Here is a 20104-nt window from a genome sequence, read left to right as displayed (position 1 = left end):
CTCTCTCTCTCTCTCTCTCTCTCTCTCTCTCTCTCTCTCTCTCTCACACACACACACACACACACACACACACACACACACACAGAGGTCAGTATATATGAAGTATAACTAAGGGTAAAAACTGCCTGGTTTTTGAAGGGAGAAATGACGTGATCTGATTTTCATCTTAAAATAATCATCCTGGCTACTTCTTAAGATTACCTGATAGGTGAGTAAGGGCAGACAGAGGGAGGCCAATCAGGAGGCTATTCAGATGGTAGCAGATTGGACCAGGGTGGGTGCTATGGACATCATGAACCTATTTTGAAGGTAAAGCTAAGAAAATTTGTGGACAGATTGTTGACTATATTTTTTAAAAGGATAAAAGTCAGGTTATCGTTTAGGTTTTTAGCCTGAGCAACTTGGACAATGGCGTTGGCACTAACTGAAGTGGGGGGGGGATGGACAGGGGGGTACAGGGGGGATGATAGACTGTGAGTGAAATAGGTCTGGAAGGTTGAAGATTAGGATTGTAATGTTAAAATGGTAACTGAAGATGTTCTTTAGACATCCAAGTGGAAGTTGCTGGTAGACAACTGGATATATGACCCTGAATTTTGGAGTTGGGGGAAGGGCTGGAAATATAAATTTGGGAGATGATAGCATAGAGATACACCAATGCGACTGGATAAAATCACTAGAGAAATGAGTTTAACTAGACAGGAAAGGCGATTCAAGGAATAGACACTGGAGTAGTGTAATAATTAGAGGTCATGGGGATGACAAGGAACAGAATAAAGAGGGTGAAAGGGTAAAAGTAGCCAGAAAATTAGGGGGGGAGGGAAGGTGAGTGGATGTCCTAGAAGCAAAATGAAGAAAACACTTAATAAAGCAAGTGATCAGCTGTGCCAAATGCTGCTGAGAGGTCAAGGCCATTGAGGACTGGACAATGACCATTGGACTTTGCAGTAACATAGTCATTGTTGACCTTGGAAACATTTTAATAGAGTGCTATCGGCAAAAGTTGGTGGATTTACGAAAGAATGAGAGGAAAGGAACAGAAGAACTGAGTAATGGGGGAGGGGTTGGAAGGAGATGTGAGTCAAGACAGGGCTTTTATCTATCATTTTCTCTTTGGTACCTAGGTAAAAGAAGGCAACCAAAAATACCAATTGAATAAATCAAGTTTAATAGTAAACTGCAGGTGTGCTCCAAATACCATGACCTATTTAAATTCATATTTATCAGGCAGGCTCTCATTAGGCACTGAAGAAATATCTTCTTTCCCCTGGAAAAAAAGCCAAACTAGAGCAATTAGATAATATTCAATTTTCAGAGAATTCAGATGTCCTGTTATGTTTCATGAACATTTGAGACCTTCTGGGGCAATTTCCATCACTATGCCTGGTCAATGGTTAAGACACATCGTTGCCTTGCTAAGATGTCATCTATCCCAGCTGAGTTTCTAAGCTGTCCAAGCAAAAGATTTGTGAAACCTTAGAGAAAAGCAATTTTTAAGAATTAGATAAGAGCAAGACCCAAGATCTGAACAGCTAATGAAGAATTCCTGGTTATATTTAAACTCATGGAATTCAATAAATAATAACAAAGAAACATTTCCAATCTTTAAGGGATCCATGGCCATTCTTGTCTGGTTTTCACTGAAAACTGGAAAGACTATTCCCAAGTGACTGGTTGAGAGATTAAAAACACAAAGCAGAAAAATGATGGCAAGTGCAGGCATGCTATGTAAAAGTACAGACAATAACAAACTAACAGTTACACTTGCCTCTGACTCATGGAAAAATATGTGAAATCAAGTTATCCAAGCTTCAAAATAATGAATCACACAACTTAGAATACAGATGTCAGGAAAGCACATGTGTACTTTTGAATAAAAATAATAATGAAGGATACAGAGATATTTATGTAAACTTTAATCTATTACTACCACAGCAGATTCTACATTATTTCTTTAATTGAGAATCCATAAAAAATATTAATGAGCATAATTAATGTCTACATCAGTTAAATGCTAGGGGATGGTACATTTTGTAGTAAGTAGTAGGTTTTGTGCTTTCTTAAGTTTGGGCTTTTAAAATTCATATCTGATTTATGTTATTAAATTAGATGAGTGCATATCTTAATAGAAGATGGTTTTGGTAGAAAATTCAAACTTTGGTAATTACAAGAGCATAGCTGGAAAACATTTTTGGAGATCCACTACATAGCTGAAGAACATGTAAAATTCTACCCAGGTTTGAAGCCAATAAAAGTCCATCATTCATCCTAATGGCTAATAAACCACAAGAGGCTAATAAGTCATCAGTCCCCCAAATGTTTCTAAATGAGTCTGTGTCCAGAGCTTAGTCACTTACTACATGCTACAGACAGGCAAAACAAATCAGTTTAATCCTGTCTTGGCTCTACACTCATTATCTGAAACAACCATAACAAATGAAAATGCAAACCCCACTAGCAAAGGTGATCCAGGGAGTAATGTCCACAATGGAGAGTTGTCAACAAATGTTGAAAGGTGAAATGTGGACAAGACGCTGGATAACAACTTCCAACCTACTGAGAACTTACTATAGCTCGGGCACCATGCTAAACACGTGGTTATATCTTTTTAATTCATACTCAGAGTAACTTCATTGGAGAAGCTACTATTATTATGCACATTTTATTTAAAAAGTAAACCAAAGGTAAGTATGTTAATTCTCTTGTCCAATATCATAGTAGGAATACGTGGGGAATCCATGCCTCCAACCCAGGCAGCCTGGGATTTTCAAGTCCATAGTCTAAAACTACACAATTCCCTCTGGTCTCCATCAGTCTTGTCAGCAAACAGGTGCCTGCTGGTTCTGCCTTGAGAGAATGCAGGTACAACAGCAGAAAGCAATCACGGCTTCCTGGGAAAGCTAACCAAATTATCGCCTAGTCCTTGTGTAGGAAAGCCAATGTCAAGTGTAAGAAATGTTGAAGCGCCTTAAGTAATTAAATCTCCAACCTTTGGGTTTCTAATTAAGTCAGTACTCAAAACTTAGCTTAGATAAGCATGCTATCGGGGGTGGGAGGGCAGTAGATGGGGGAGGGGGGTTGTTACTTTGTGAGGGTGAAAAGGATAACTATTGCATTGTTCTGTACACCTGAAACTAACAATAAAAAAATTTTTAAAAACCCAACAACTTAGCTTTATTTTTACAGAAATTGTGAAAAATACTATAGTGCTTCTGTGCCTTATCTTTTGTACTTATTTTTTTGTATTTTTGGTATTAAAAGCTTAATCTCAATTTTTTAAAAAAAAATGAGATAAAATTCAAACTACCAAATTTGTGACCATTGAATATTTTATAGATTTGATTTTTCATTATACTGGTACAATATATGAAAATAAGTATCAGACTTTTTCTAGCAGGGGAATTTATTTGACTTTTAACTTTCCACCATGCTTAAAGAGCTTGGAATATGGACAATCCAACACTTTTAATTGCATATTTCCCTTGAAAATGCCTTTTTATAGTTTCAGTAAAGTTCTCTCCTAAATGGTCATTTTGTTGTTGTTGTTGTTTAACCAACAAAAAGTATGTACAAAAGCAATAGGAGTTTTAGAAATATGAATGCCCTAAACATCGATGAGTGGTGAGGCCGGAGAGAGACAGATAGCTAACAACACCGTTCAGCCAGGTAGATCTGTGTCTGTATCTTGCCTGTGTCACAAACTAGCTGTGTGACTGTGGGGACATTATTTAATCTCTCTGAGTCACATTTTCTGTATCATATAAAGATAGTAACACATGTCTCATAGGAATACCCTAAAAATAAAATAATATAGTATTTTCAAAGTTTATAAGGCAATCTCTTAGGCATTTAATTAGTAGAGACTATTATCTTTGACAAAGATGGGGTGTGTACACACTTTTTAGTGGGGAATCAGCATACTGGAATTTGTTTTGTTTTGTTTTTCTTTGTTTTATTTCAAAAGAACCTTTAAGGGAACTATCCAGTGAAAATGTTTGAGAAGCATGCATTTTACACGTAAGTGCCAAGTAAAAATAATTGGACAAATGAAAGAAATGGCAGGAAAAGAGTGTACAAAGATTAATAAATAAGCAGAAACCTCATTTAAATTGCAGTTTTGAGGGCCTGTAGGGGAGTTTTCACTTATCACTCATAGTCAACTACTCCAAACAGGAAGAGATGGACTTTCAGTCTCCAACGGAAAAGTGTTGTTTGACTCTACTACTCCAGCAGGAAGAAGGAATAGCGTTTCCTCACCTGGCAACCACTCAGCCAATGAAAGGCTGTTATAATTCATCCAATGAAAAGTTACTACACTTTGAACTCCCAGTCTCCTCCAAGAGACACTTAGTTTACAGCTACCCCTCTGAACTCCCCTTTTCCTCTATGAAAGCTATTTTCCTTTGTCCTCTAGACTTGCATGTGGTTCACCATTAGACCACTGTCCTGTGTTGCAGTTATTTGTTGTTCCTGAATAAACCCATTTTCTGGAGAGATACCTGGCTGGCTATTTGTTTAAGGTCAACAATAGTAAATTAACATAACATAATGTGAAATTTAGCTTAGAAATGTTTTGCTCTAACTCAAATTCCTTTCTTGGCAGCAGTCTTCCCTCTCATGAAAACAGAAACTCCCTTTGGGGATAGTATGAGTGACCCAGCTAGTAATCCCCTAAAATCTGGGAAGGCTACAAACCATTTCCTAAGGCTATACACAGTATGTGGTGCACAGATGGTCTGATGAAAAGAAAAAATTGATGAATATAGAATTCCAGGCATCCAACTTCTTTGCCTCCATCCAATGCACTGCTGAACTTCAATCTTTCTGATAAAATAGAATGCTATTAATTATTCCACTAGATGCGAAACTACCGTTCCTTAATAATTAATTTTAATTTATTAATAAAGAAATTTGCTATATACAAACAGAGTGCAAAGTATGGAGCAATGAAGCAAAGACATTTTTTTTCCTTTCGAGAACTTATTGAATAAATAATTTCTGGTTTTCCTCTAACCATCTGACACTTTCTGTTTCTTTTATCCATTAAATACAGATTTTTCTGGCCTAGCTGTCTTCACAAGTACATGTTCTCAAGGGGAAAACTCACACTGAAAATAAAAATCATAATTGCTAACATGTATTTACATGTACCTGACACTTTCCATGTTCTAGGCTTTGTTCTACATGCTTTATGTGTAGTAGTTCATTTAAACTCACAGCATATCTATGAATGGTATTATTTTTATCATAATATTACACTAGAGAAATATAAGTTGGCCAAGGTTTCCAAGTTTTCAACTTGCCTAATACATCAAGTTTGAAAGTGATTCCAATCCCTGTACAACCCAAACCCATATCTCAGCACTTTGACACCAGTTATTTTTCTGCCCCCCTCCATCTGTTCAAATAGTTTGCATATCTCAAGCATATATTTAAACATGTGGTCCCGTTCTCAGTTACCTTCATTACAAATTGAATAAAAATCTTAATCCTCCTCATCAGTGGGAACTATTAAATAAATTACAGTACTTTCCCACTGTGAAATATTATGTAGTCATTAAAAAAATGAGGTATACATAAATATAGTAACCTGGAAAGTTACTCATGATATATTGTTGAGTAAAAAAGAGAAAATTACATGATAAATGATCCAGCAAACCAATGCCAAATACCTACATATGCCAAAGTATATATGAAAATGTCTGAAAGAACATATGTCAAACTCTGGAGAAAAAAAATTGGTAAGTGGGGAAAATGAGAAAAAATTCCTTCATATTTTATCTTGTTTACTTGTAAATTGTTACTTGTTATAATGAGTTTGTGCCATTTTTATAATGTATCAAATAATGTTAAACAATGTGCTAAAAATATTTGGGGGCCGGCCGAGTGGCTCAGTTGGTTAAGAGCTCGCTCCAGAGTTTGAGCTCTGAGCAACAGGGTCCCCGGTTTGATTCACGGCCCAAGCTGAGCTGCCGCTGAGCTGCCAACAGGTGGCAGGATGGATCAGCTAACAACAACAACAAAAAACAAACATTTGGTAATGTCATTATTTAGCTCGATACCCTCCTTTTCCTTCTCCACACAAAACCTGGGTACTGATTACACCGAACTTTTCTAAACTCTGCCTGGATTTCCTCATGCTTCCACCTCAACTCAGAGTACTCTCTTTTTCCTTAAACTCAATCTCTCTAAAGAAAATCGCACACATATTATATTTTGGGACGTACTTTATAAAAGGAAAAGTGAAAATATCCAGGAAATTTTCTGCAGTTTTAATTAACAAGGTTTAATAAATTCTAAATATATTACTTCCTGAATTTTAAAGTGGTAGAAAATAATAAGTAATAAATAGTTACAAAGTTTCTCAAGGGATAATTATATTTCTTTGTAAAAAGACAGCTTACTTAAACTTAAGTATAATTTGAATGATAGCCTAAATGATTTATAGAATGAGATGGAGTACACACACACACAAAAGAAGAGATGCATTTCATTCTAGAAAATAAAAAAATAAAAATTTCTTACCATTGTGAGGGTAAATGGATGGTTTTCTAATGCAGACACACTGGGACAATGTAGAATAATATACTAAAAAGCAACAAACATAATTTTTAAATGACCAAGAAAGTTCAAATATTCCAATGATGGTACATCTGCTAATTTTAACAAATTATACAAGGATAAATGGTATTTTAAAAGTTGCTGAACACTGACTCACCTGGCCAGGTCTTGCTTTAAAGTTTTCTTTGACCATTTGGATTTCCATAACATCTGAGGGATGACTTATGACCGAGACGATGGTGACTGGCTTATTGCTTCGGATGCACCTATAAAGTCTTTCAGCACAATACAGGCACAAAGGTCCGGAAATCCAAAGCCAAGTCTAATGGAGAATTTTTGAAATACATTGTAAGGAATACTTGCATTGTATTGTAGGAATCTTTATACCCTGCCCAATTGTTTATTTCACACATTATGGTAATAATATTTTAATCTGCTATTTTAAATAAAATGTAAAAAGTGAAAAAATAATCAAATACTCACTACAACTTATTCAAAGATGAATAAAGTATAAAGTAAAAGGGAAAGTAATGTTAAGACCCTAGTATCAAACCATTGCCCAGGGTATAACTACCATTAACAGTTAATCATACATTGTTTCATATATCCTTCTGTGCACACAACAAATATATAATGCATATAAACAATACGTTCCTCTAAAAAGAAGTTAAAAGCTCCAATAAAACAGTCCAATGTTTGTTTAAGCAACCTTAGATATTCTAGTGCATAATATATATGCATAATGTACATATACAAAATGAAAACACGATGTACAATGCGTGCGCATATTTTTAAATATGGGATAGACTAGGCATGTTGTTCATAACTTACTTTTACATAATGAACATGAACAAGAAGATAATATTTAGAATTTGGAAAGTGTCACAATTTTGCATGTGTGGTGGAGGGGATAGCCCTGATCCCAGGATAACTGGGAATTGCAGAAGCCTGTACGGCCAACCCTTCTCTTATAACTGCACACTACATCTCCCTCAGTACTTGGGGGCACCAACCCAAACTTATTTTAATGGTCACTTTTTTAAACCTTATGTACATAGTTATTTCAGAATTTCCTCCTTCCACACAGACAGATCATGCCTCTTCCTGACATTTAGTTTGACGCTGTGTGAAGAGCAGGCATCCTAGGAAACGCTCTGCACTGCAGCAGCCTTGAAAGTTTGGTACAGTCACTTACCCTTTGAGCATCAGACCCCACAGAAGTAAAATGGGAATGGCAACATTTGCCCTGCCTGACATACAGCATTATGTGGAGCCCATAAAAATTCAGAAAATTGTAAAGTTTAACAGAAAACTACAGGATTATTATTAATAATACACACAAGGCTAACACACTATTCCAAAGTCATCTACAAATCACTCTACTATTTCGCTCATCTCTCTTCTTCTTCTTTTTTTTTTTTAATTAAATGGATTGGGGTAACATTGGTTAATAACATTATAGGAATTTCAGGTGTACAACTTTATCATACAACAGCTATTAATATATACTCTATTATGTGCTCACCACACAAAGTCTAGTCTCCTTCCTTCACCTTGAGTTTGACCCTCTTTCTTATTTACTCTCTTTCTCTTCTTAAAACAGACATTTGAGATCATTATTCCCCTGACTCACTTGGTACGGACAAAGAGTACAGGGTGTAACTCCCACTTGGGCAGCTCCCACAGCCAAAAGGAAGGGTCAGGGCCCTAATCAAAATACTCACTGGATATTTGGGGAAAACGTTTTCTAGGAGCAAGCACTTTAGTCAAAGACTTTGTTTTGCACTCTACTTATGCCATTTTAGTAGTATTAGTTTGTAGAGTTTGGTCAAAATATTTTATGTATTTAAGCCACAATTTCCTCATCAGAGAATTGAGTATGATAGAAATTACTTCAAGGAATTATTGTGAATATTAAAAGAAATTATGCATACAGTGCATTTTAGCACAATGTCTAGCAGATCATATTAAGCAGTCAACTGATTTTGCAATTTATTATTTATCATATATAATATTGTACCATAATATTATGCTATACTATAACAATACATATTATTTGTATTAGTTCTTTCACTCATTTTTATTATTCAACCATTTTTCTCAATGGGTAGGGAAAATACCTTTGTTATCCTTCTTGTGGCAAGCACCAGTGCCATAGTATGCATAATAGGACCATAGATTATAGGGTCAGTTAAGCAGGAATTTTCTATATTCTGTAATGTCATAGGTTTTCTCCTTGAACTGTCAGCTGTCTATAATGCGACAATAGGTATTAACTTGCTATTGAGTCATTCTGAAATGTTCAATTCTGTAAAAATAATTACTTTAATATACCTTCAAAAACATGTTTAAATGCAACATTGATCAATTATTATGGGAATATGGACTTTGCAGAGAACATCAGACACAAAATTAATCTGACCTGTGGAAAATTAGCTTGGAACCTCGGCTTTTCCATACAAATTTTCACAAATGTGTTCCGGGTAAGCTCATCTGGTTTTGAAAACCCTCCTGGGAAAGATTCATGAAAACGTTCTGAGAGATACTCTGATAAGTGACTATTCCGGTAGCGGGATCCATTAAGATAAACGCAGCCAGGAGGGTGGGTATCTAAATTAGTTTGATACTTCAGCAACCCTCTAAAATTAAGAAAAAAATAAAAACAAGGAGATGAAACAAACATTAGAATCAGGGACACAGTATTAGAAAATAGCCTCTTATTCTTGTTAATTTTACATAGTATTTATCCAGAAAATGTTCCTCATGTATCTTACTTAGGAGCAACTGAGAAATTATAAAATTTTAAATAAATTCGTTACTATCAAACTACCAAAAATTTTAGCCCCCAACTCCCTTTAAAAATGCCACAAATGCATGGTAGGGAAACACGTGCTATCTTTCCAAGTATTCTTAAATTTGACAGCCTTTATTTCCAATCTAATAGGCATTCATACAATCATATACAAGTTTTCACTTCAATAAATACTGTAATAATGTATACTTTTGCTATATCTTCAAACACAAATGAAAAAGTATAGGGATCACATTTGATTTGACTAAGACTAGATAAAATAGGCCTTGCTGATTTACAGAAAACTGTTAAACAAATATAATAACAGGAACTGGAAGCTTGCATCTCTTATGGTCTGAAAACCATTAATACATAGCTATCAGACCCTAAACCTGTTTACTTTTCAATTTCTTCATAGATAAGATTACATAAAAGGCCAAAATAATAAATCAGGTAGGAGAGCCTAAAACCCTAAAATCCCACTCTGATTCTTTCATATTTTGTGACATTCTAAGACAAATCATTCAACTCTCTATTTTTATCAATGAGGAGCCAAGTAAGAACTACCTCACGGGGATAGTGCATCGAATGACAGATTGTACAGAACATCATTTTATTTTTGCATAAGAAGAAAAAAGATTTTGAAAAGCATTGACATGTTTTCAGTGTGTTTTCTTTTTATTTTAAAGATACTAACATTTTTATTTCTGAAATTACTTTTCCTGGTTAGCTAAGAGTATATTTTTAAATTACCCTTCATGCTCCCAAATAATTAACTTTAACACATTAAAAAGGAATATCTTTAAGTATATCACAGCTATATGATTTCAGGAAGATAATATTTTAAAACAACAGAAACCATACCATGAATAATGATACAAAATAGATTCCATATATGAAAGTTAGAAAAGCAATGACCAAGACAGTCATGGTGGAATGCATCTATTCAACCTGATCATTCTCCTTTTTTCCCTTTGCTTATGTTCAATTCCTTGTCTCTCTTCTTTTTATTTTACTTACTTCTTTCTAACTAGTCATCATCATGGAGTCATTAGAGAGCATATAGTACATGTCAGGAGCATCTAAATAATGGCACATATTACATAACATGTATGATGGGCCACACACACATTTTTTTAAAGTAATGCAGTAGAAATGGCCTAAGGACAGAATAAATTCATGGATATTATACAAATGTAAGGCAAGTACATAATCCTTCATAGAGTTCTAGTCATACAATATAATTGTGGCATTATACTTGAAAAACCTATTAATTTGATTCAGCCTCCATTACAAGTAATGCTTTACCCAAACTTGCTGCTTCTATTGGTCATCCAAGGGCAGTAGCTGAACAGTGGTAGTAGGCCAAAAATCTGAGGCATTTATTCTACTGGCCAGAATGCACTTGGCACTATTCTAGCTGGTTCTACGGAGTTCAAAAAAGAGCCACATCTGGCTTCTAACCCTCCAGAAACTTACAATCTAGTTTAGAAGATATCTTGGGAGAAGCTGAATAGAAGTTAGACCACAGATAATAATTGGAATGGATTATTTTAGTAATAGCTTAGTAATGTCTGGTAGACACCAGGTCTAATATAGAGCAGTTTCTGTACATTTCACATTAACCTCACAACAACTGCATGGAGTAGGAATTATTATTCCTACTTTACAAATGAAGATACTATTTTAATAGATTAAAAAATACCCAAGGGTCACACAGCTGAGAAGCAGCAGATCTAAGATTTGAACCCAGGTCTGATTCAAATTCTATACTCTTCACCTCTCACTATACAGCATGTTAGATTATTAAATCCTCATAACATACCTATTAAAAGGTAAAGAAGGGAAATATTAATATTTATTAAGAAAGCATGTCAGAAATTTTTTAAACATCTATTTCTCACTTAAACTTCAAAACAAAATAATCATACAAGATAAATATTTTCATTCCCATTATAGAGATGAACAAAACCTAAGTCTTTGTTTGGGTAAGAGATTAACTAAGTAGTAGTCAAAACATTCTGAGATTCAGAAACTTCATCTCCCTCACTCCAAAACCCTATACATGCAAAACAAATCTGTTGGTTAAAGAAGTAAAAATTAAAAAAAAGGGGTTCAAAAGGATAAAAACCTAGAAGTAAGGTCAGATAGTGTGTGTGTGTGTGTGTGTGTGTGTGTGAGAGAGAGAGAGAGAGAGAGAGAAATTTGGAAAGGGGCTGCTTAACATCAGGCAAAGGGCTGTTATTTGTTCCTGCTCCTAAGGTGTCCTGTTCAGGTAGACACCACCCCATGTGCTAATAATGGCCCTCAACATGATAAATGTTGTCACTATGCAGTGCAGATCTTTAGGCCAGCTCAGTCAAATAACCAATGGTGCCATTCTTGGTATATAAAGCGGCACATAATATTCTAAAATCCCTTTCACTTCTGAGAGCTTTATGCTATTTTTAAGAGACTCTCAAGGTAAATGGCATAGGCTACCTGTCTCTTAAAACCCCATTAAATCATTCACTTCTTTATATCATTTAGTGATTGTTGCCATCAAAGAAACATCTAAGAGAGAAAAGATCTATAGACAGACAATGACAACAAACAAAAAATTTCATTCATGAAAAAAATGAAGCATGGAATCTCAGGTTATTTGGCTAACTTACGCAGTACAGCTACAGATGGAAGGCCATATGTCCTTCACAAGGAAGGGCACTGGCAGATTGTGAAGTCAGTATGGAAAGAACAGATACTGGGCCTGCCGGACAGGTGCTTTGATGATTCCTTGACTATTTCTGTAAACATCATAACAAATGTGTGTGGTACAGATCAGTGGCCTCATCTTAGAATGAGTGAGAACCTTCCAAACTTTACGTAACCTGCCCAAGACCCCACTGCTGGTCAGTGGCCAAGTCAGAGTCCAAGACCATGTTCCTGCATCAGACCTACTCCTGCAGAATTCCCATCCTACTTATGGAAAACACTCTGAAATTAAAGACCAGTGTATGAACTGAACAAAAATTTATGATCTACATGTGTTATAGATCTGGAAAAGGAGGTAGTATGTGTCTACCAAACCAACAACTTTATGTTATTTTTCAAGTTCAATTAAATGCAATGACTTTCCTTTTCATTCTACTGCTAAAACATAGAAGTACTCGTTTCTTTGGTACTAATGCAGAATTTCTTAGAATTCTTAGAGCATGCATTCTTAGAATATAACATTTCTTTAAAACTGTATTTCAAGCCCATTAAAATAATTTTATTCTGAAGAATTTTGAATAGGAATATAGACTAGATATTATGGATATTTGGATTGTTAGATAAAAATCAAATATCATCTCTTTAATCCATTTAATTTGCTATGACCACATTTGTTAAAATTGAGTTACATATTATGTGTGGCTTTTATGATTGTTTTGAATCCCTAGGACTTACATTTATTCTAGCAGACATAATATACATGTTTCTTTAGAGTTTAATGCAATCTTCCCAAATGCAGCTTTGTGTCTATGTGCCAAAGAATCCTGATCCACATCACCACTGAGATGTACCTATTTTACACCTATTATTTTATTGTTTTGAACCTTATTAATTTAAATGATATGGCCCCTGCCTTCAAGAAGCTTATAAATTAATGCACTGCTATCCAACAGAATTTTCTGTGATGGTGGAAACAGTTTAAATCTGTGTTGTCCAAAATAAAAACCATGAGCTACATTTGGATATTGAGCAATGGAAATACATAGAGAGGATAAACTTTATAAAATTCTGGAAAAGCTTCATGGAGGAAGCAATTAAAGAATGTGGAGATTTCAATGGTTAGAGAATAGGAGAATGGCATTCCACTATGAGGGACAAGGATGAAGAAAGACACATGGTTTGTTCCCAAATTAGTAGAAGGGATCATGTTTTATTCATTTATATAATCCCCACATGTCCATTCTTACTGCCTAACCTTATCAGCCATCAGCAAGTTCCTTGCACATAGTAAACCTTCAGTGCACTTCTAGTGAATTGCTTTTAAAAGCAAATAATAACCACATAATTTGTTTGAATATAACAAGTATATCTAAAAGTTAAAATGAAGGGAACATTCTTGTATGTCTTGTTGTAGCTTTCATAATTAAATAATAGTTTGAAAGCAAAAAACAGGAAAGGAAAAGATTTTCGTGAATGGTAAACAGAGAGTCTTGCCAAGTTAAGGCAGTTATATAGTTGGGGGTAAGGGAAAGAGATACAAAGAGTAAGTGGAAATAGGAAGGCTTATTACTATTTTTTTTTTTGCTACAGTGTACTATGTTCCAAAGGAAAGATTTTTGAAGTATACTTGGAATGTGTAGTGCTCTTCTATCATGAGAAATCAATGACTTTATGGTGTATCAAAACATAAGGTTGTGAATGCTATTGCTTTTGGACTCATAAGGATTTCAAGAGGTGCTTTCAACACTCAACAGTATTTCCAAAAATAGGTTTCTTTTTTTTTTCCTTTTTTCTTCAAGAGGCATTATACTTATATTATCTTTTTTTTCTTTTTCCCATGCGGGAGTCAAACCGGCAACCTTGCTGTTAAAAGTGCACACTCTATCCACTGAGCCATCTGTGCGACAGCTCAGCTCAAGGTGCAGAGTTCAGTCCCAGCCGCAAGTGGGCGTAGCCCACCATCGAATAGGCAATCTTGTCATTAGAAGCACGTGCTCTCACCAGGGGAGCCATCCTGCCACCTTTTGGCAGCTCAGCAGCAGCTCAGCTCAGGCACAGCTCAGGCGAACTCAATGGCCAATGTGGGAATCGAACCAGCAACCCTGTTGCTGCTCAGATCTTGTGCTCTTAAGCAAACTCTTAACCAACTGAGCCACTCAGCCAGCCCTATATTATCATTTTTTAATGCCTGGCTGTGACAAAGTCATAAAAAAAAATACAGTACAAAAAACACATCCTACTAAGTTACAACATACAAACCATAAAAATATGATACGGCGAAAGTTAAATATTACAAAATACCACCCCTATTGAAAAAAGAATCACAAAATCATCCCTACATTAATTGCATGTTAAAAGATGGTGGAATAGTAAATGCTGTGCCAGACACCTCCCAACACTAAAATTACAACTAAATTTTGGAACGATCAATCTAAAAAAAACATCTGAAGACCAGCTGAACAGAACCCCTGTAACTAAGGATTTAAAGAAGAGGCCGCATTGAGACTGGTAGTAGGATAGAGACGTGAAGCGGGCTGACCTCAAACCCACAAGTAGCGGTTGAGCATTGGGAGGGACAGCTCGACATCTCTCATCACCCCTGAAGAGGGAGAGGTCCCAGCCCCACACTAGGCTCTCTAGCCCAGGGTTCCAGTGCCAGGAGGAGAAGTCCCCACAACATCTCACAGTGAAAATTCTAGAATGTACACTAATTAAGGTCAAGAATTTCTCCTGTGCCTCTGCTATTTTTCTGGTGCCTAGAACTATGCCTATGGTCTACAGAAATGGTTCAATAAATATTCACTGAATGAATTAGCAACTGATTGAAAGTATACAAAATGACTTTTTGTGGTGGTGGTGGTTGAAACACATGATTGAGGAGTCACCTGGTTTTAACAAACACAGAAGTGAGTTTGAACTCATACTTCAAATAAGATGTCTAGATTTTGCAATGGTATTTAGTAAAATAAACCATGTATGTACATTCACCTTGTAGAAAACAGCATTAAATCAGTCTGCAACTTACATTATCCTTCTTCACCCTTGAGCACTGCAGAGTTCAACCTAAGATTTCAGTTCTGCCCTCAGCCTGAACCAATTCTAACCTAAACAGACAAGTTATCGAGACAGTCAAGCCTTCCTGTTAGCAGCATCTAGAAGCAGAGTGCTTTCCTAAGCTAGGGTCCCAATGTGCCTCACGGAAACCCTAAGCACCTGCATACCCTTCAAAGCAAAGCTTTTCCTCGCATCCCCATTTTGTCTGGTGTAGCCGATTCTTGCCACTGCATTCTTTCCTGAGTTCTTGCCAATGATACCTGAGTGTATTTGCATCCTGCGCCTTGACACATATTGTGTCTCGCTCTTGCTGGTGGCGCTGCCGAAGGTACAAGGTTAGGCAACACAGACAGGGCCAGTATCATGGGTGTGACCTGTGCAGTCTCACGAGATCCTGCTCTTAGAAAGTCCCTGTGATTGGTTCAATCATCTGTTATCACCATCTTGAAATGCTTAATATTTTTTATCAAGGATCCATACATTTTCATTTCTCAGTGAGCCCCACAGATTAAGTAGCCTGCCACAGACACTATGTAGAAAGCAAAACTAAACTTTGGAGTCTAAGGACATAGGATCAAGACCCGAACTTCCATAAGTGTGTGAAGTTAGATAGGTCATTATACTGTTTCCTCAGCTGAAAAAGAAAAATAGTGCCTGATACTCTCTACTTCAGAGGTATATATGAGGTCAGACAATTAAGTTCACAAACTCATCCTAGAAAAAGTGTTACCTATCTCATTGCTGAATATCACTACGGTCATCTTCAAAGTACTCCCCTTGGGAAGCTATTCACCCATGCCAGTGCCTAGTCCACTCTTCAAAACAATTTTGAAACTCTTTTTCTGGAAGGCCATCAGAGCTATCGTCGTATTACCCTTGATGTCCTAAATGTCATAAAAATGTCTTCCTTTCAATATTTCCTTTATCTTTCGGTAAAGAAATAAGTCATTGGAGGCCAGATCAGGTGAGTAGGGAGGGTGTCCCAATACAGTTATTTGTTTACTGGCTAAAAACTCCCTCACAGACAGTTTTGTGTGAGCTAGTACATTGCTGTGATGCAAGAGCCATGAATTGTTGGCGAAAAGCTCAGGTCATCTAACTTTTTCACACAGCCTTTTAAGCATTTCCAAATAGTAAACTTGGTTAACTGTCCAGCTGGTACAAATTCATAATGAATAATCCCTCTGATATCAAAAAAGGTTAGCAACATCATTGTAACAAGTTCACGAACTTAATTGTCACATCTTATGGAAGAAAATGACATGTAACATCAATTCCTGCCCCCATCTAGCTTTCAGGATAAAATATCAGCAAAATTAAATAAATCATAAAACCTTAGTCCAGAATTGTTATACAGAAAAACCTTTTTACATAAAAATAAAAATTAATACTATAAATGGGAAATTATAAGTGGGAATCCCACACATACCTTAAAGATCATAGTTATATAGAACACTATATTTATTAACATATGGTAAATATGTAAATATTACTGAGGAGTATTAGGATTCCATATAACATACACTTAATTCCTCAGGAATTTTATTCGTTCTATATATTTAAGTGAAAAATTCAAAAATCAAAAAGTAAGAGAAATCAATTTTTTTCCCAAAGAATTTTTAGCCACAGAAGTACACAAAAATCCCCAACGAAAATGTGCCAGTCTACAATGCAACCAAAATAGGCATGACTTCATAGCTAATTCCTCTGGCACTGGAGTTGATAGACTAGTTGCCATAATAACTTACGACCTAGATAACACTAAATATAAGTGACAGTCCCAAAATGGGAATTCAAGTTACAATTAAACAAATACACAGATTATTTTTTATTACTACCTGCAATGCTTTGATAATTGAGGAAAATTGGAAGAACCTTGAAGGACACCATATTCTTAGCTAAATCCAATTAATACAATTTCACTTAATCTGGCAAATAGTGAGTGAGTGATGACTTGTGAGAGGGATTCCATTGATTAAGACAGGTAAAAACATTCCTATCTTCAAAAACACTAGCTTACCTAAGATCTATCACTCAGCTATATTTTCTTTCCTCTTTTATATTGGAACTCTAAGGTATGTAATGGGAGTATGCAGAAGATAACACTAGAATTTTCCACCATTCAGCTACAAATTCACCTATAACCTGACCTTCTCCCTTTTACCTAAGGTTTCATATAGTGTATAATATTCTGTAAAAAAACCAAAACTTCTGAATATATGGTATTTATGTGAATTTCTCTTCCCCTGGACATTTTCAAGGAGTATATATACAGAGGGTGCCAAAAAAAATGTATACACATTTTAAGAAAGAAAAAAACTGTATTCAAGTTGTAATACTCAGTATATACGGATAACAAAAGATGAATACAAGTCATGTGTATACATTTTTTTGGCACCCCCAGTATGTATACTCTTTCTTTTTTCTTTTTTTCTGTGCAATTTCCATTCTTATCCTTGTTCTATGTTGTCAGCAATTGCAGGCACCACTCTGAGGCTTGGTAACAGATTTTGAAAGGTATGGGCAACCTGTTCCCTGAATGAAGAGCTATAAAGACACAGTGTGGCAATAAGAATGCTAATAAGAGTATCTCTTCCACTGTATTTTTATTGGCTCTAGTCTAGACCCTAGCTTTTTCCATTGTTATTTTCAAATATGTGGAGAGTTTTGGAGGTCAAAATGCCACATAAATTTTACTTTTAGATTTACTATAAAGTTATACTTATCATAATGAGGTTGTACATTTTAAGAAATATTTATAAAGCAGTACTAAAAAGAAAGCATTTTCTTCTCACTTTGTTTTCTGGGAGAACTAAATTTTATGTTCAAACTCTTGTTATCTATATAACTTGTAAAAAATTTGAATTTCTTATTCAATCACACAAGCATACACATATACACACTCGCCAATTTGCACAGATAAATTGGGATGATATCCCAGATCTTCACATGACATGATTATATTTCATTTGCAAGCAAGGGTACCTCACAAACTATGAATAAATAATTCAGTAATTCAAGAAAAGGGTAGGAATTGAATGCCTAGATTCTGGGATCAGACTTTGGGTTCAATCCCCAGCCCTATCAAGTACTAGTTGGATGGCTTTGGGTTGACATTTAATTTAACCTTCTGTTCCTCATTTTGCCATTTATAAAATGAGGACAATAACAGTGCTCACCTCATAGTACTGTATTTAAAAAAAACTGTGTGTGTATGCATACACATTTTAAGAAAGGAAAACTATTAAAATTGTAATATTCAATATACACTGATAACAAAAGATGGATGCAAGTCACGTTTGACTTCTGCAATTACAAGAGGTGCCCCAAGTGGTTACCATCAGCGTCCAGACACTTCTGATTATGGTGAACTACTGCTTGAGCAATGCTGACCAAAGTGTCCACTTGTATACATTTTTTAGCACCCTGGGTGTATATGTATAAACTATATATATATATATATATATATATATATATATATATATATATGTATTATATTTCAGAAATTCATGCATCCCCTGCATTCATTCAATTATTCCTAGAGTGTATGAACTCAAGTTGAGAACTCCTATTCTATTGAAGAAGAAATAGAAGTTTGTGGTAGAAATAATAGGCATCGAATTCAAAATAATTACATCAGACCCATCAGAAATTAAGCCTCTAGAAAGTATTCAGAATAGATCACCTATAAGAGTGATGGATAGCATACCAAAGATTTAACCATGACCATGAACATGCAAATCCTCAACCTCCTACCTACCATGTTAGACGCCCAATACAATCTCTAAGTAGCGTAAAGCTAGGCAGATCTACTGTGTTTATTATTTTAAGGTTATGGGCTCCCAAATACCCATGTAGAACCCCTACTTGAGGTAAGGTCTTCTTTTGTGATTCTGGCTCAAAGCCTATCTTAAAAGTAAACCAATCAGCCTCCCTAGAACTTTCCTCTATGCCTGGGAATAGGCAAAATGACCATTTGTGCTGTTTTACCCACAGCCAGAGTTTAATTATTAATAGTATCCCATTTCATTCTCAGAAGTATCTGGTTTGAGCAATAAATTATAGTCACTTCCAATCTAGAAGCAAGGAAAAGGAAACTGAAAAGAAAATGTAGGGAAATAATTTTTTCTCTTTCAATACTAGAATAGAATTCTTTAACATACAACCTCTGGGCCTTCCTTTCCCTGGCCTTCACCGAGCACCCGTTTGAGGACCTAGGAAGAGCAGGTACCTCTCCCCAGCAGGAAGATCACACAAGGCTCTCCTCCTGCCACATCAATGTGGGTGAGAAGAGTCCTCAGGGCAAGTGGCTTCTAAAAGAGAGAGTACTTAGGAATCAGCAACTTTTAATTCTTAATTATATTGCATAAATACCTCCAGTCTCCAATCGCATATTCTGACAAGCCAGCGCAATAAGCCTAACCTCATAAATATTTGTCTAGCCCTGGACAACTTCTCCAGGCTACAACCCTAGGAAGTCAACAGTGCCTCTGGTTCATTAATTGACAAAGGCTCCCCACATGACTCTCCGATTTTAAAGAATAAGTTTTCAGAAACATGCACAGAGAAAACCACTCCTTTTAAATTCCCTAGGCAAAATGATTCAAGCAGAATATAAATCATGCTCTGAAATGAACTCTTGCCAAAAGGAGTCCCAAATGGCAGCAAGTTCTGTTTAAAAGAATAATTCAGGTATCATTTATATAATAAAATAAGGTCTGAGAAGTCCAGCAGAGCTGACACAAGAAATTCCTTAAATTACTTGCACTATTAACGGGCTCTGCCTGCCATCCATATATTTGAGAAGGACCTTCCTCTTCTCTTTCTCAAAATTATCACATTATAATTCTTCTCTCATGTAAATAAAAAAAATAAAATACAATTACTACCCACTCAACTCTCCAGCGCTAAAGAAAGCAGGAGTGTTGACTACAAAAAGAATGAGAGTTTAGGGTGCCAAATCTCATTTACAATGCACCCTCTCCACATGCCTTTGAAAGGAGTAGG

At 35.7% G+C, this 20104-nt stretch overlaps 1 protein-coding gene across 6 annotated transcripts in view; it reads right to left on the bottom strand.

The window, feature by feature from the left end:
• Positions 1–20104, bottom strand: part of NOX4 (NADPH oxidase 4) — a 200480-nt gene that overhangs the window by 77899 nt on the left and 102477 nt on the right. For all 6 annotated transcript variants that reach the window (XM_019628309.1, XM_019628307.1, XM_019628308.1 and 3 more), the window contains 3 exons: positions 8984–9200; positions 6719–6883; positions 6526–6588 (listed from right to left, as the gene is read on the bottom strand). In XM_019628309.1, the coding sequence (XP_019483854.1) occupies positions 6526–6588; positions 6719–6883; positions 8984–9200 (445 nt within the window). The remainder of the gene's footprint in view (positions 1–6525; positions 6589–6718; positions 6884–8983; positions 9201–20104) is intronic.

Source organism: Hipposideros armiger, unplaced genomic scaffold, assembly GCF_001890085.2.
Source record: "Hipposideros armiger isolate ML-2016 unplaced genomic scaffold, ASM189008v1 scaffold_780, whole genome shotgun sequence".
In the NCBI taxonomy this organism is placed as follows: Eukaryota; Metazoa; Chordata; class Mammalia; order Chiroptera; family Hipposideridae; genus Hipposideros; species Hipposideros armiger.
This window is presented reverse-complemented; position numbering and strand designations above follow the sequence as displayed.